This window comes from Crocodylus siamensis, chromosome 7 (genome assembly GCF_052110815.1).
Source record: "Crocodylus siamensis isolate JL-2025a chromosome 7, ASM5211081v1, whole genome shotgun sequence".
NCBI classification, from domain to species: Eukaryota; Metazoa; Chordata; order Crocodylia; family Crocodylidae; genus Crocodylus; species Crocodylus siamensis.
In genome coordinates this window covers 19,691,595-19,705,674 of record NC_143401.1, presented here as the reverse complement: position 1 = coordinate 19,705,674, position 14,080 = coordinate 19,691,595, and the positions used below count along the sequence as shown (strand labels likewise).

At 45.9% G+C, this 14,080-nt stretch overlaps 1 protein-coding gene across 4 annotated transcripts in view; it reads left to right on the top strand.

The window, feature by feature from the left end:
• Positions 1-13,674, top strand: part of LOC149859563 (WASH complex subunit 2A-like) — a 51,099-nt gene extending 37,425 nt beyond the window's left edge. For 2 of the 4 annotated variants that reach the window (XM_090057030.1, XM_090057027.1), the window contains 5 exons: positions 1,477-1,539; positions 2,148-2,360; positions 7,179-7,787; positions 9,053-9,227; positions 13,191-13,674. In XM_090057030.1, coding sequence (XP_089913156.1) covers positions 1,477-1,539; positions 2,148-2,360; positions 7,179-7,787; positions 9,053-9,227; positions 13,191-13,330 — 1,200 coding nt within the window. In that variant the 3' untranslated portion in view covers positions 13,331-13,674. The remainder of the gene's footprint in view (positions 1-1,476; positions 1,540-2,147; positions 2,361-7,178; positions 7,788-9,052; positions 9,228-13,190) is intronic. The other 2 variants (XM_090057031.1, XM_090057028.1) reach the window with 1 other exon arrangement.
• Positions 13,675-14,080: the final 406 nt, after the last annotated feature.

Genomic DNA, 14,080 nt, shown 5'->3' with positions numbered 1-14,080 from the left:
GGTCTTTTCCTGTTTACTGTTTATCATATCTCTAAGTTTAAATAGCTTCTCAAAACTAACTCCTTGCCTGATAGGTGGCAAAGCAGCATGATGTTTAATATTGTACTGGGTGAGGTGTAAGAAATAACTAGTCCTTTTGGCTCTTAGTGGCTTAATAGAAAATGAAAACTGACAGATGCTGTGCATACATCTTCCAAAACACTCCTTAATTTTTTCTGTAGTAAATCTTAAGTTTTGAAGTGCAGGTAGCATGTAAGGAGAGACTTCAATACCACAAGATTCTTTTAATGCTTCAGCTGTTTTCTAATTTGTGTCTCCAAGCACAACAACATTGGGTCTGATACCTTTGTGTTTGAGTAGTATGGCTGGCTAGATGCCAGACCAGAGCTCCGGCGCTACTGTGCAACTCTGGCCTGGTTGTATTTGATTTTGGCGTTAATTGACGTCCTTGAGCAGAAAAGTGCTGTTTTGCTTTTTTTTTTTTTAAATTGACTGCTCTGTTCCCAGTGTGCTGCAAGCTGGAGGCTCCTTTGTCATGGGCTAGAGCCTCTGTGGTATAGCAGAGGCTTGGCACCCTTGTTAGATAGACAACGTAGAAGAGCTGTAATAGAGCAATCAAAGGTGCATCAAATGGTGCTCCTTCATGGGGATACAGTTGGTTTTCTACTAGTAAAATAACTGATGTTAAGTGACTCGCACAGGCTACAACCTGTGAATGTTTGTTTGTGGGTAGAGAGAATGAAATCATGGGTTTGCTGACCTAGTCCTTTAAGTGATGTCAGGTGTCCAGTATTTGTTACACCAGAGGTATAAAACTTATAGGATGAGTTTTATAACTCTGGTGAGTCACCCAGGGCTACTTTGTGAGCCAGACCTGGAGTTCAGGGCTGCAGCATCTGGCCCATAGGGCTGCACATCAGGTGGGAAATTTGGTGATTTGGTGATGGCTTGGTGTAAATTGCTGAGACTTCCCACTGCCAAATTTTCTGGTCCTGTGAGCCACCCTACAGGCCAAATGGCATGGTTTCATGCTCCAGAACCAACCCATGGGGCTTCCCACAGAGCTGGCAATTTGGGAGTGGCAGCAGCTGTAGCATCCTCTAGTCTTTGTAATACCAAATTTCTGGTCTTGCGGACAGTCCTTCCAGCCAAATGAATAGCTCCCATGCTCTGAATCCAGCCCATAGGGCTCTACAAGGCTGGAAATTTGAGGGGAGAAGCAGTAGCAGCAATAATTGGTGGGAGCCACAGCTATTACCACTGCCACCGCTCTTCCCGTCATCACATTTCCAACTCTGTGGGCTGGATCTTTGTTACCTCTGTGTTACATGGTCATCTCTCCAGAGTTCACAAAGAAATGCAAAAGAACAAAAGCAGCTTCTTCATATGAATGCATTAAAATGCATACTGCACACCAGATAAAGATTTCTGTTGCATTTGTCCAGCTGACTTTTAATCCAGTGTAATTTTGTACAGAAATCCACAGGTCCTGCTCCCATTAAAACCAAAGAGCCCTCGTCTCGGATTGGAAAACTACAAGTAATTATTTTACTGGCATTTTAGCTTTAAAAATCTTCTTTGCCTCACTAATGGCTCTTTTAATAAAGGAAAAAAGAAAGAAAGAAATGATGTTCACTTCCCCTTTCTAATTGTCAGCTTTTAAGGCCTCTTTTTCAGACGCAGCTGATTTTTCAATTGTTGCTTAGCGCATATTGCATGTCTAATATGTTTTTGTTGTTCTTTCTTCCCTTTTGGAAAACTGATTATGGGAAGCACTATCTTAACTGTGCTTCTGAGTTTGGGGGACTTTCCTGAACTATTGTTGCTTTCTTTGGCACTATTTCTCAAGCATGCAAAGACACTCTTGTTTGACAGTCAGTCGTAGAATGTGGTACAGTAGCATATACAGGCCTTGTATGATCAGAGGCCTGTTCTGCAAGCATAGTACAATCGTAGTGAGACGAGGGAGGGGAAATGAAGGCACAGAAAGATGAACCAACCTGGCCAGTGCTAGTGGCTAAACCAAAACTAGAACTCTGCTCTTCAAGTCCTACACGAGTGCCCTGTCTGCTAGTCCATGCTGTGTCTCTCGTGTGCTTTCACCATTCTTATGGTAGTACTAATACAATTTTGTTCATGCTTCTTAGGCTACCTTAGCTATTAATCCAGCAGCCTTACTACCCAGTGCAATGCCCAAGATCTCCAGCATGAAGCCTGTACTGCCAACTTCAGAGACTCCAGTACATGAGCCTGATGGCATACAAAGCACTGAAACCTTTCGTACTGCAGGAAGCAATGAAGGGTCTGGTGTGAGCTTTGAACATCCCATGCAAGCAGAAACCTTGCACAGTGCCAATAAGGTAATGTCAGTGCCTAGATTAAGTGTGTATCACTGCTGTTAGCATGATTTTGTTGTTAGCAGAAAGAGGAGGGACCTAGAACTCCCTGAGCTGGAACTTTCTATGATTCTATGATAGAAGCTCCCCTTGCCTCTGGGAGAGCACAGACACTGACAGTGGTAGGCTGGGGAAGGAGATGGAAGCAAAGGGATATGCCTCTGAAAGGGGACGGAGGTCATTCTTACTTTCTTTGGGATTTAAAAAAGTTGTTAGCTGCTGCTTCCTTGTGCAGTCTGCCCTCTTTGGTGGGGGGGAGGAGACTGGGAGCAGGGGTGCAGCCATACCTGCAGCACTGATCACTGCTCCAACGTACCCTTTGCAGAATAGAATCCTGGATCCGCCCCTGCACATGCTGCCACATAGCCAAGGGCTGTCTTGGAGAGGGAGAGATGTTAATTCAGTCCATGCCCCACCCCCTTGCAGTAAAGGAGAGAAGTTTAAGTTAGCTTAGGAAAAAAAAAGGTTTGAGAAACAACAACACAACACCAAACCTGATCAATGAAGAACATTGCTTACATGCTTTCCAGCAATTCTCTCCATCCTCAGGGGACATTTGACCCCTCTGGGAAGTTAACTTTCTCAAGGTAGATGCAAAAGTTTGCAGTTTTACCCCTCTGGGAACCCACTTTGTTTAGCACATTATAGAACAACATACAGCCCTGAGGCCAGATCCAGCCCACAGAGGCTGGATCTGGCCTGGGGAAGATGTGACCCAGCCAGGGATGGTATGGAAAATCAGGTGGCATGCAGCTGCACCAAATTGTGTGTCCCCTCCACAGCTGTCCCTGCTGCTCTCTTAAGCCCATGCTTACTTTTGCTGCAGGGGGGCTTGGGGCTTTGCAACAAGGGAACCACAGGCAGCATGAGCTCTCAGGGGAGCAGAAATATGCAGCAAGGAACCAGAGAAGCAAAATGTTGCTGACTAGATCCCGATTTATAGCATGCTTTCATTGTGTGTTCAGTACTGAAAATAAAGTTTGCTGTAAGACTGCACGAGTGCATAAGCTTCCAGTCCACCTAGGGCAGACAGATGGGTCTTATCCAGAAGCTGCAGGATTCCAAATCAACCCTGCTTCTTGTCTAGTAGCAATCAGCACAGTTTAAAAAAAAATCAATATTAAGCCCCTCAATTATCTCATTCAAGTCCTTTTTGCTGAAAACGAGAGATTTATAGATTCATAAAAACCCAGACTGAAATCATAGTTGCTCAATTCAAACCCATTTAAACAAACCATTAAGCCCTTAAGTATAATAGTTTTCATAGTCAATAAAGTAGAGGTATGAATAAAAACACTGAGAAGCACAGAGCTGTCACTTAAGCAGCAGCTTTTTTTGTCAAGTAAATGTATTACTGAAGGAGTCAGGTATTTTTTTTTCTCTCGTCACAGAAGGTTACAAAACAGGCAGCAGCTCCAAGGACTTTCCTACCACTGTCAGTCAGCTTCATACCTGACTTGGAATGACACCACTAATATCTCCTTGCTAGACTAAGGAAAGAGCATTCTAATAGGGAATAGCAGTTTCTCTTGGGCAAGTTAGACACAATGCTGTATGCTCAAACATGCAAAAACCTTTTGCTTCCTAATCAGAAAGCCTTCAATACACAGAACTGCATATAAGGCATACATAATGCAGGCGTCATGTGTCCTATCTATGTACCCTTACAGGCCTTATGTGCTTTGCATAAGCAAGGCTATAGAAAGTTAAAGTTCATGGAAGCTCATTCACATCAAATTAATTTCTTAACTGTCCAAAAACTTCAGTATCGTCTTCCCCCTTACCAGTCAATTAGGCTCAATAAAAATGAGATGGTTACATAGATGCCTGAAAAAAATCAAGCACAAAGTTTAATGCCAGCTTGAATCATAGAAATTTAGGCTTGGAAGGGACCTTGGGAGGTCATCTAGTCCAGCAGCTCTCAACCTTTTGCACCGTATGTCCCACCTACATAAGTTCAAAAAATCCTGGTTCTACCGCTTGTCAAGCAGGGCAGGGGGTCCCCCAGAGGCCAATCGAAGCATGCAAAACTGGAAATCCCACTGTGGCACTTCTGGTTTCGCCACTGCAACCTGAGTCCCACCTAGAGGACCTTTGCATCCCATCGGTGGGACACATCCCACTTGTTGAGAAACCCTGATCTAGTCGAACCCCCTCTCAAAGCAGGACCACGCCCAGCTAGATCATCCCAGCCAAAACTTTGTCTAGCCAGGTTTTGAAAACCCCCAAGGATGAAGCTTCCATCACCTCTCTGGGTAACCTGTTCTAGTGTTTTAGTACCCTTCTAATGAGAACATTCTTCCTAATAGCTAACCTAAACTTCTCTTGCTGCAACTTGAGACTGTTGGTCCTTGTTCTGTTGTCTGCCACCACTGAGAGCAGTCCAGCTCCAGTATGTCATTAGCCTTCTTTGCAACAAGTGGCCTGTATTCAGCTTTATAGTCCACTGGAACCCCCAAGTCCTTTTCTGCAGAGTTGCTGCCCAGCTAGCCAGCCCCCAGCCTGTACTGGTGCATGGGATTGTTCTGTCCTAAGTGCAGGACTTTGCACTTATCCTTGTTGAACCTCATGAGATTTCTTTTGCCCCAATCCTCCTAGGTAGAGGGAGAAAAACTGTGTGTGTGTTTGTGGGGGGGGGGGCTGAGCATGTGCATGCATTCATGTATTTTCCCTGTCCCCCCTCGACCCCCCCAGCACATAAGTTTGTAGGGGAAAGGGTGGGGGGAGGGGAAAGGGCTGTGAGTTGGGGGCAGGGCACAGGACAGAGCCACAGCTTGTTCAGGGGGTATGGGCGGGGGGAGGGGCGGCTACCAGTACTCGCATACCTTGGAAGGGCATGGGGGGCATATGCCCCCAGATCTGCATGGGGCAGGGCAGGCTGCCACTGAACTGTGGCTCGGGCTGCACCGGGCTCTTCCTGGCAGGGGCTGGGCCATGCTGCACTCAGAGTGCGAAGGGCAGTTGGAGGGGCTGTGGTGAATTTCAGAGGGGATGCAAGCCCCCCCCTCCCCCCCCACCGGTAGCCCACTTCCTAGTGTTGCCGCCTGCTCCGCGTGCAGTCCAACTCAGTCCTCCCCCCCTGCCAAGAAGAGCCTCGCACAGGCCTGGCCCCAGCCCACAGCAGCAGTCTGCCCTGCCCTATGCTGATCCAGGGACATGTACCCCACCATGCCTCCCCTGGTGCGTGCAGCAGCAGAAGCCACGCCTGCTGGATGAGCCATTCGTGACTCAGTCCCATGCCCCACCCTACCTGTGCAGGCCCAGCCCCACTTTCTCTTCACTGCTGCATGCACACTCCTCCCCACCCCTGCTGCAATCGCCAGAAGCTTGCAGCCAGTCTGCCTTGTAGCCCTACTGTTGCCCCGCGTTTGGGGGAGCTAAGCCCCATTAACCCCCCCACTTCCACTACCTATGCCAATCCTCCCATTTGTCTAAGTTGCTCTGAATCCTAGCTCTATCCTCTAGTGTATCATCTACTTGCCCCACCTCCCAATCTTAGTGTCATCTGCAGACTTGCTGAGGGTGCGCTGTATGCCCTCTTCCAGGTTGTTGATAAAGACACTGAACAAAAATGGCCTTGGGACCAACCCCTGGGGCACTCCACTTTATACCAGGTGCCAAGTAGATATCAAGCCATTGATTACTACTGAGCCCGATGCTCCAGCCAGTTTTCTGTCCACCTTACAGTCCATTCATCCAGCCCATACTTCCCAAGTGTGCTTGTGAGAATGTTGTGAGAGACTGTATCAAAAGCTTTGCTAAAATCAAGGTACACCACATCTACAGAACCAGTCTGCTCCAGCTGGACTGAGTGGGTGCTGGGCTTAGTCTTGGATATGGATGGGTAGATTCCTCCTCCCTGCCTGCTCCCTGCAGTTGTTCCTTGCCACCCCAGGAGCAGGGAGAGTTACCCTGCTCACCTTCCACTGCTGCTGCTATCCTGGATTAAACATAGCCCCTGTACATCCTGGCTATAGAGTGGGACAGGTGTTGCCCCTGCTCTCAGGATAGTGGGGACATTAGCAGCAGTAGGTATGGGAGGGTGGGTGGGATGTGCCTCTAAGCATGCAGGGGAAAACAAGGGGAGAATTCTTACTGCTGTCAAAGTCCAAGCAGTGAGTTACATTAGTCATCCAGACCAGTAAAGGACCTTCATACCCATACTTCATTAGTGTTCATTTTATTTAAGTAACATTAATTAAGCAATAACTGCCAGGGAGAGTTCTGTGCCAAATTAAAAAGCCTACCAAAAGGAGCTGATAGTGTGAGGAGCAGCCATGGGACACCAGCCAGTCATTTGCCAGGGGATTGTTGCTCTAGAATAACCTTGTGGAATTGCATACAGGAGAGGATTGAGCCTCTGTGACCTGGAGTGTCTGTTTTGCCTACCTGTCTCTCTCTTCCCTTTTTTAAAAATGGACTACTAGTGATGCTGAGGTACTTTCTAGATTGCCCAAGGCAGGTCCAGCCCATCTGTCTTTAATTTTTCTGAGTCATTCTGAAGCTAAATCAGTGTTAGCACACTGTTGTCCCTCTCTTAATATTTCTCAAAAGTACACTTATTTTTATGAAACGAAAAAGTCTCTATCAGGTTTGTTAGATTTGGGGGGGTTCATTATGTCCCCATCATAGCTTTGTGTTCTCCTAGCATATGTTAAAGATGTAGCCTGAATTTATGTGAAGGCCACCCAACATGTTTACAAGCATGAGCATAGTTTATGATGCCTGAAGTGCATTTCCCTTCATATTCATAACCTAACCTCCTGTCCGTTTTGCTCACAGAACAGGATCAAAGTGACTGGTAAACGAAGGCCTCCTACCAGGACAGCCCGGCGCCTGGCTGCTCAAGAATCCAGTGAGAATGAGAAGGATAATATTATCAAGGAGCCACAGCCATGGCTACCAAAACAGAACTCTGCATTGTTGGATGCAAAGGAGCCTCTAAGTGGTGAGCCAGGTTCAAAGGAAAGTGCAGAAGGTGGTTCTGCAGCTCGAAAATCATTGCCAGCAGATGGCAGCAGCCTGTCACCCGAGATGGACAGAAGCCCTTTGGCAAAACCCACAGGCCTAGGGGATGATTTCTTTGAATCTGATGACCTCTTTGAAAAAAGCTCAATGCTAAAGTCAGCAGCCAGGCCTAAGGCAAAAGAGGAAGCCATAGAAAGTTTGGTTGGTAGGCTTATCAAAAGTGGTGAGAAGCCTGCTTTGTCAGTGCTTGATGATCAGGGTAGTGATGATCTCTTCCAGCCTATAAAACAAAAGTCTTCCCAGAAGAGCAGCCCCAGCTCTTTCTTGGAGGATGAAGACAATCTCTTCACAAGTCAGAAAACTCCAAAGAAGAAAGAATTGAAACCTGGCATCTCACAAGACCTAGACACCAATATCTTTGAGGTAATGATGTGCAGCAGGGTGGGGAGGAATATTATAATTAAGACCTCGGTCCTGTAGATCCTGATGGAAAATACTGTTTTAGCATCACCTTGGTGAAAGCTATGCATGGATATAGTAGGAGTAAGCCCTCAGCATGGGATGCTCAAGTGTTAGCAGACAATAGTTGTTTTTGTGGAGGTAAAAATACTGTTTGATTCCAAGATGAAGTTTTCCTTCCATTTTAACATGGCAGGGGGGAGCCTCTCATCTTTGAATTGCTGGGTGGGGGGGCAGTTAGCTGCTGTGGCTTGGGCTCCAGCCCTGAACCAGCATCAGGACCAGGGCTGCAGCTACCTTTCCTTGCCCCTCTTCCTCCCTGTTGCCCATCTCCCTAGAGCCCCTTCCCTACCCCATCCCCAACAATGTAGCCTTTGCTTCCCTACCTGCCTCTCTGCCTTCCCCCACCTTTGCTCTTTGCTGGCAGGTCCCATCCACACTGCAACTTAGGGCACTGAGCCAGGCCCCAGCCTGGGGCACAGCTATGTGGTGCTATGGGTGCTGGACTGGGGCCATCATCCATGCCCCAAGCTAGAACAGGGATGTAGCCTACTGGCACAATACAGAGCAGAGGCTGGGAAGGGAGGTGGAGGAAGGGAAGAAGCACAGGCAAGAGGGAGCAAAGGTGGAAGGGGAGCCTGAGGCTGTAGGGGTAGGGGGGCAGACATAGGGCACCAGGTGGTAGGGGGCAAGCTGCTTGTCCTCCCAACACCATCTGCACCCACACAGTCTGTCCCCCTGCAGCAGTTGGGGGTGTATAAATTTAAGACACCCCTTCAATAATTAGATTCTACACATGGAAAATCATAACATTTATACATTTTCCATGTATAGAATCTAATAATTGGGGGTCATCTTAAATTTGAATAAATACAGTAAGTCTGACCCTTTCCATACCATGGTACCTAACTCCCATTTTTGCCTGACTGCTGCTGCTTGAGAGGGGTAACTTGTTACACGGAAACACTGATTTTATAACGGGAGTACATCAGGGATCCTGGGGGCTCTACACAACCTTTCTAATTGTGCCTGGCATATGTTGTGGTCAGGCCTTGTGCAGTCGGTGATTAATGCATTTTTGTCAGGTCTACATAGAACACATGATTCTGACCTAATGATGCCCATAGTAGTTTTAGGTTATTCTTCCTACCAGTTCATGCAGCCAAATTTGAATGCTTGGTTATCAGAGTGTATTTCGTACTGACTACTTATGTATGCTTTGCTCCAAGGATGACATCTTTGCAACAGAAGCAATTAAGCCACCTAGCAAGACGAAAGAGAAAGTGCTGGAGGCTAATCTGTTTGATGATAACATTGATATTTTTGCGGATCTTACTGTAAAGCCAAAAGAAAAGAAGACCAAGAAAAAAGTGGAATCCAAATCCATATTTGATGATGATATGGGTAAGTGTTTGGTTATTACTGGCATTATGATGCTGCTGTGAGTTAAAGTCCCCCAACAGCAAAAGATAGCCATCAGAACTTTCTAGGTCCCTTTTTCCCCGCCCCCCCACTTTCTCTACAGACTATAGTACTATCAGTGTTTACCCACTGAGCACAGCCTTCCAAATGCTTATAACTATAATAGTCCATTTATCTTCAGAAGAGAAATCCTGTTTCTGAAACCTGTTTTCTGCCGCTTTAGAATTTTGAGATTTCAAGAAAGTTTCTCACTCTGAAATCAGAGTGAAAAGTCATGTCACAGATCATTATGTATCCAGTACTGGGAGAGATGCACCCTCTCACTGGATATACATGTTATAATAGGTATTGATAAAGACACATATCTCACTAGTGTTAACATTAAAGGCCAGGTTTTTGTGTTGATCTTAATTATGCAGAGTATTCTGTCATTAGACAAATGGACCTCACTAATTTTTATTAGGACTAATGCTATAGGGTACTAAACAGTGAGTAAGGCTAGTACAGACTGGCTAAATGTAACACTGGGCTTTTGAAAAGCCTGTCCAAGCCCCATGCTGGCCCTTTGTGCACAGCAGCATGTGATGTATGCAGCCTCCAGGGTTGGATCGTAGCACAGGAGTTCAGTCCAAGACCTGGGAGCCAGATCAAATGACTCCATGGGCTGTGTGCTTGACATCCTGGTCCTAAAGCATTTGGTTTAACAGACCCTAGGAATTAACCCCAATGGATCTCATGAAGTACTAGTTTCTCTCTTCTGGCTTATAGTAAGTGGAAAATACTTTTGTCCACGCTAGGGTTAAATATTCAAAGCAATAAAACTGCAACTGGATGGGAAGGTATTTTCCTAACTCATAAGAATTTAAGATTTCCCATCCCAAATCAAAATGCCAAACTTCTGCAAACTAAATACCTTAAATCTGTATTGTGTAGAATAAAACGGGGGTTGTCACCTGGGGGTATGCATACTCCTGGGGGTACTTTGAAAGGTCTCAGAAGGTATGTAGGGAAGGAGTGCAGCCACCCTGCACCACTGCCTCATAGGAGCGGGACTGGGGCAGAGTGAGAGCAGGGCCCCACAGACACTGCACTGCTGCTGCTAGCCCCTCCCTCCCCCCCTGCGTCTGGCTGCTTGCCAACCCCCTTTCGGGGTACACGTACTAAAAAGGGGCCACCAGAGGTATAATTATTAAAAAACATTGAAAACCCCTGGATTAAAACACTTCATTTTGGTTGTGGCATTTTTGTTTATTTTCCTAACTTGTAAATTAATTTCTATCCAAAAAACAGGACTCTGTTTTGGAAGTGTTTGAAGGCATCAAGACTTTTCCCATTTAAAATCTTTCATATAACTTTTTAAGGTGCTTGTGGAACTAGACCCTTTTCACTTGGACTGGTCTAGTCTTAACCTAATACAGGAGCTCACTATTAGCCAGGGGCATTTCTAGCACTGGGGTAGTTGGAGCACTGCTTCGATCAGAAAAGTTTATATCCTGCTCCTCCCATGCTCTGCTCAAGAGTTTTTTTGAGTTGAAAGATCCTTGCATGGGAAGCTTTTCAGTTGCCCAGGCTGTGTAGTACATGCTGTACTGTGGGGCTGTAAAACACCAACAGTGCTTCAGGGAACATACTTGAGGTTGATCAACATGGCAATCCCAGAAGGGAATTGGGTGGCATTCCCTGGTTGCTTTAACTAAGAGTTGTTTGCAGTGTTTACCATGATATTTTAGTAAGGTGGCCACTACCTCTGAGGATGTTTCTCCTACCTGAAATGCTTTTTTCAAGCTGTACCTTCAAAGTACTATTGTATTTGCAAACTGTTTCCCTTGCTTTGCTTCACTGCCACTTGCAATCATTGCTTAACTGAGGAGCTATCTCTTTTCAGTCTCCCTGTAAATCTGATCTTTGTTCTGCCTCTTATGCTGACAGATATCACTGCTGCTGAGAATTATCTTGGCATCATCCTTGTCCATGTTCAGAGTCCTGTACCCCACAGTTTTTTGAGGATTTTCTCTTCAAGTAGTAAATACTGCTTTCCTTGACAGAAGAAACTCCCTTCTTCCCTGCCTCCTTGTTTTAACCTTACAGTCAAATAGTATTGCAGCTTCACCCCCTGGTATATCTGTGCAGTACCTAGAACACTTCTCCTGGAAGCCGCGCACACCCTAATTGGCTGTAAAGCTAATCCCTTTGGTGGGTTCACATTTTGGGGGAATGCCAGTAAGGATTTTCTCCATATGGCTGCCTTTCTAGACTGCTCTTGTGATGAAATTGCATCCTGGATTAATCCTGTGTATCCCTATGATCAGCACAGTTATGTACAGGTGCCATGGGGGTGGGGTAGCTAGAACAGGAAGGTTAGCATGAAGTGATGGCCTACCACTGATCTCTGGTTCACACATTCCAGCCTTCAGCTTGTAAATAGTGCCAGGACCTAGATGAGGGGCTAGAATATCCTGTTCCTCTTGCTGCTTTCTGTGTGCACCCAGAAGGGACTGTATACTTGGAGATGTAAGCTTAAACCATAAACACCCGGGGTGGGAAAGGAACAAATTTACACAGTGTATTCTACATCCATTCCAGTATAAAAGTGGAGTAGATACTTGATGTACAACCCCACACTGACATGAGTCGCTATGAGAGAGATCCTTGCATTGGAATAAAGTCAGGAGTGGGGGTCAACTTTTTGGTAGATGTGCCACTGATCCCTTTCCCCTGCCCAACTTGGTGCTCTGCTGTCTGCTTCCTACCTTGTGCTCCCTGCCCAGCCTGCTGTTCTGCTTCCCGCCCTATCTGCTGTTGTACTGGCTGTTCCCTCCCTGATCTTCTGCATGCCACATGCAGAGGCTGTTGGTGCCACCTGTGGTACATGCTGCAGGTTGGCCACTTCTACTGTACACAACGGTTCTGTTCCTGTGTTTATGGCTCTAATTGGTTTCATCCTGGTGTGGGCCATTTGCAGTCTGTTACCACCTCTGGGCCAGCTGCTGGCGAAATCCTGTTACAGCCTTTGGGCATCTACCTCAGGAGCAGACCAGTGATGATCGAGCTTTTAGCCCCGAGAGCCAGATGAGTGGTACAGGACAGTCTGTGGACTGAATTGAGCCTCACAGGCCAAGAAGGGGCCTTGGCTGGCCCCTACACTCTAGGATTGGGCCCATGGCCCAGCACTGCCTCTGCCTGGCCAAATACACTAGGATTGGGCCCTGGAGCCCAGCACCACCCCATCCTGGCCTCGCATATTGGGATTGAGCCCTGGCACTTGGCATCTTCCCTGCATGTTGGGATTGGGTCCTGGCAGACCAGAACAGTGCACTGTAATTAGGCAGCCAATCCTGAGGCTCACCATTGGTCTTGAAATGTGGCGGTAGGGGAGCCAGTGCTACTGCTTTTACACCTCCAAATTTCCAGACCATGGGGAGCTCTGAGGGCTGAATAGCATAGTACCCAGCTTTAGATCAGTAGTGTTTAGTCTACAGCCTGCAAGCAAGATCTGGCCCCACATCACTCATCCAACCCACAAAGCCAAATAGGTTAAGCACTGCTCTAGATGCTAGTGGAAGTTCCATCAGTTTTGGGCCCCAGGTTAAGTTAGTCGTGTTGGATGTCTATACCCTCAATGTTTTTGAGGCTTAGTAGCTTAATGCATGTCAGGCGCTTTCAGATACTTGGCTGTAGTGTAGTGTAAAATAGTATTGATTTTTTTTGTTGTCCTTTCTCAGTTTGAATATTCTTGTAAACTCAAACAAAAGCTCCCACATGTGCCCTCAGAAGTGCATTTAATAGTGCCTGTGGCAAAAAAGCATTTTACTGCCAAGGATGTTTTAGAGGCACTGCTACATGTTAGGGATTTTTTGTGCGTGTGGTTTTTTGTTTGTTTGTTTTCCTTCTCCTTTCTAATTATTCCTCTCCCCCCACCCCCCCCCTTTTTTTTTTCCTCTCTAGATGACATCTTCTCTAGCAGCCAGGTCAAAATATCTACTCCCAAAGGCCAATCATCTTCTCAAACAGCCTCTGAAGTAAAAACCGAAAGCAAGGCACAGAGTATATTTGATGACCCACTGAATGCCTTTGGAGGTCAATAGACAGTTGTGGGTGTTCTGAGAAAAGGCTACCTGTGGTTCATTATGTTGTCCACTACTAATACAGAATCTCTAACCAAACAGCTAAAATAAGACAACTGTGGATATTCAAATGACTGGTTCCTCACTTACATATCTAGTTTCATTTTCTTGCTCTGGACCTAATCATGCTTAGCACTGTAAGAAGGAATCTCTGTCCTTCTGTGATGCCCAGGTGAACTAGCCTGTGCAATATCTGCAGTGATGTAATCTATTATACAAAGTATTGTTTCTTTTATTGAACAGATCTAAAAAAAGAAGAAAATCACTGATATTATGAAATAGTAAATGAAGTGTGCTAAACTGGGCCAAGCTGTGTTTTGTTTTGCTTTCTGCTCTCATTTGCAAAGGACATCTATGTTTAGACTTCTAGATAAAATCAACATTTGTCATTCAATCAGCCATTGTGGTCTTCTGGACAAGTCCTTTGAGTTCCATTTATGGTTCTCTTGCAACAGAGAGCATTTCTGCCTTCCTTTTTACATGGTAAGCTTTTAGCAAACCTTTCAGAAGGATAGAGTGCCAAACAGAAGAAGAGGGAACACGGTATTTTTTACCCATAACTAATGCAAACTATAGAACAGTGAACTCTGAAAAGTACTTGATTGAGGCAAGGATCCTGTTACGTAATTGGGAGGAGGAACAGGGTCTTTGGGTGCTATGCAGGTTACTTCATATTAAACGGATTATGATAAACACTAATTAAATTGATTT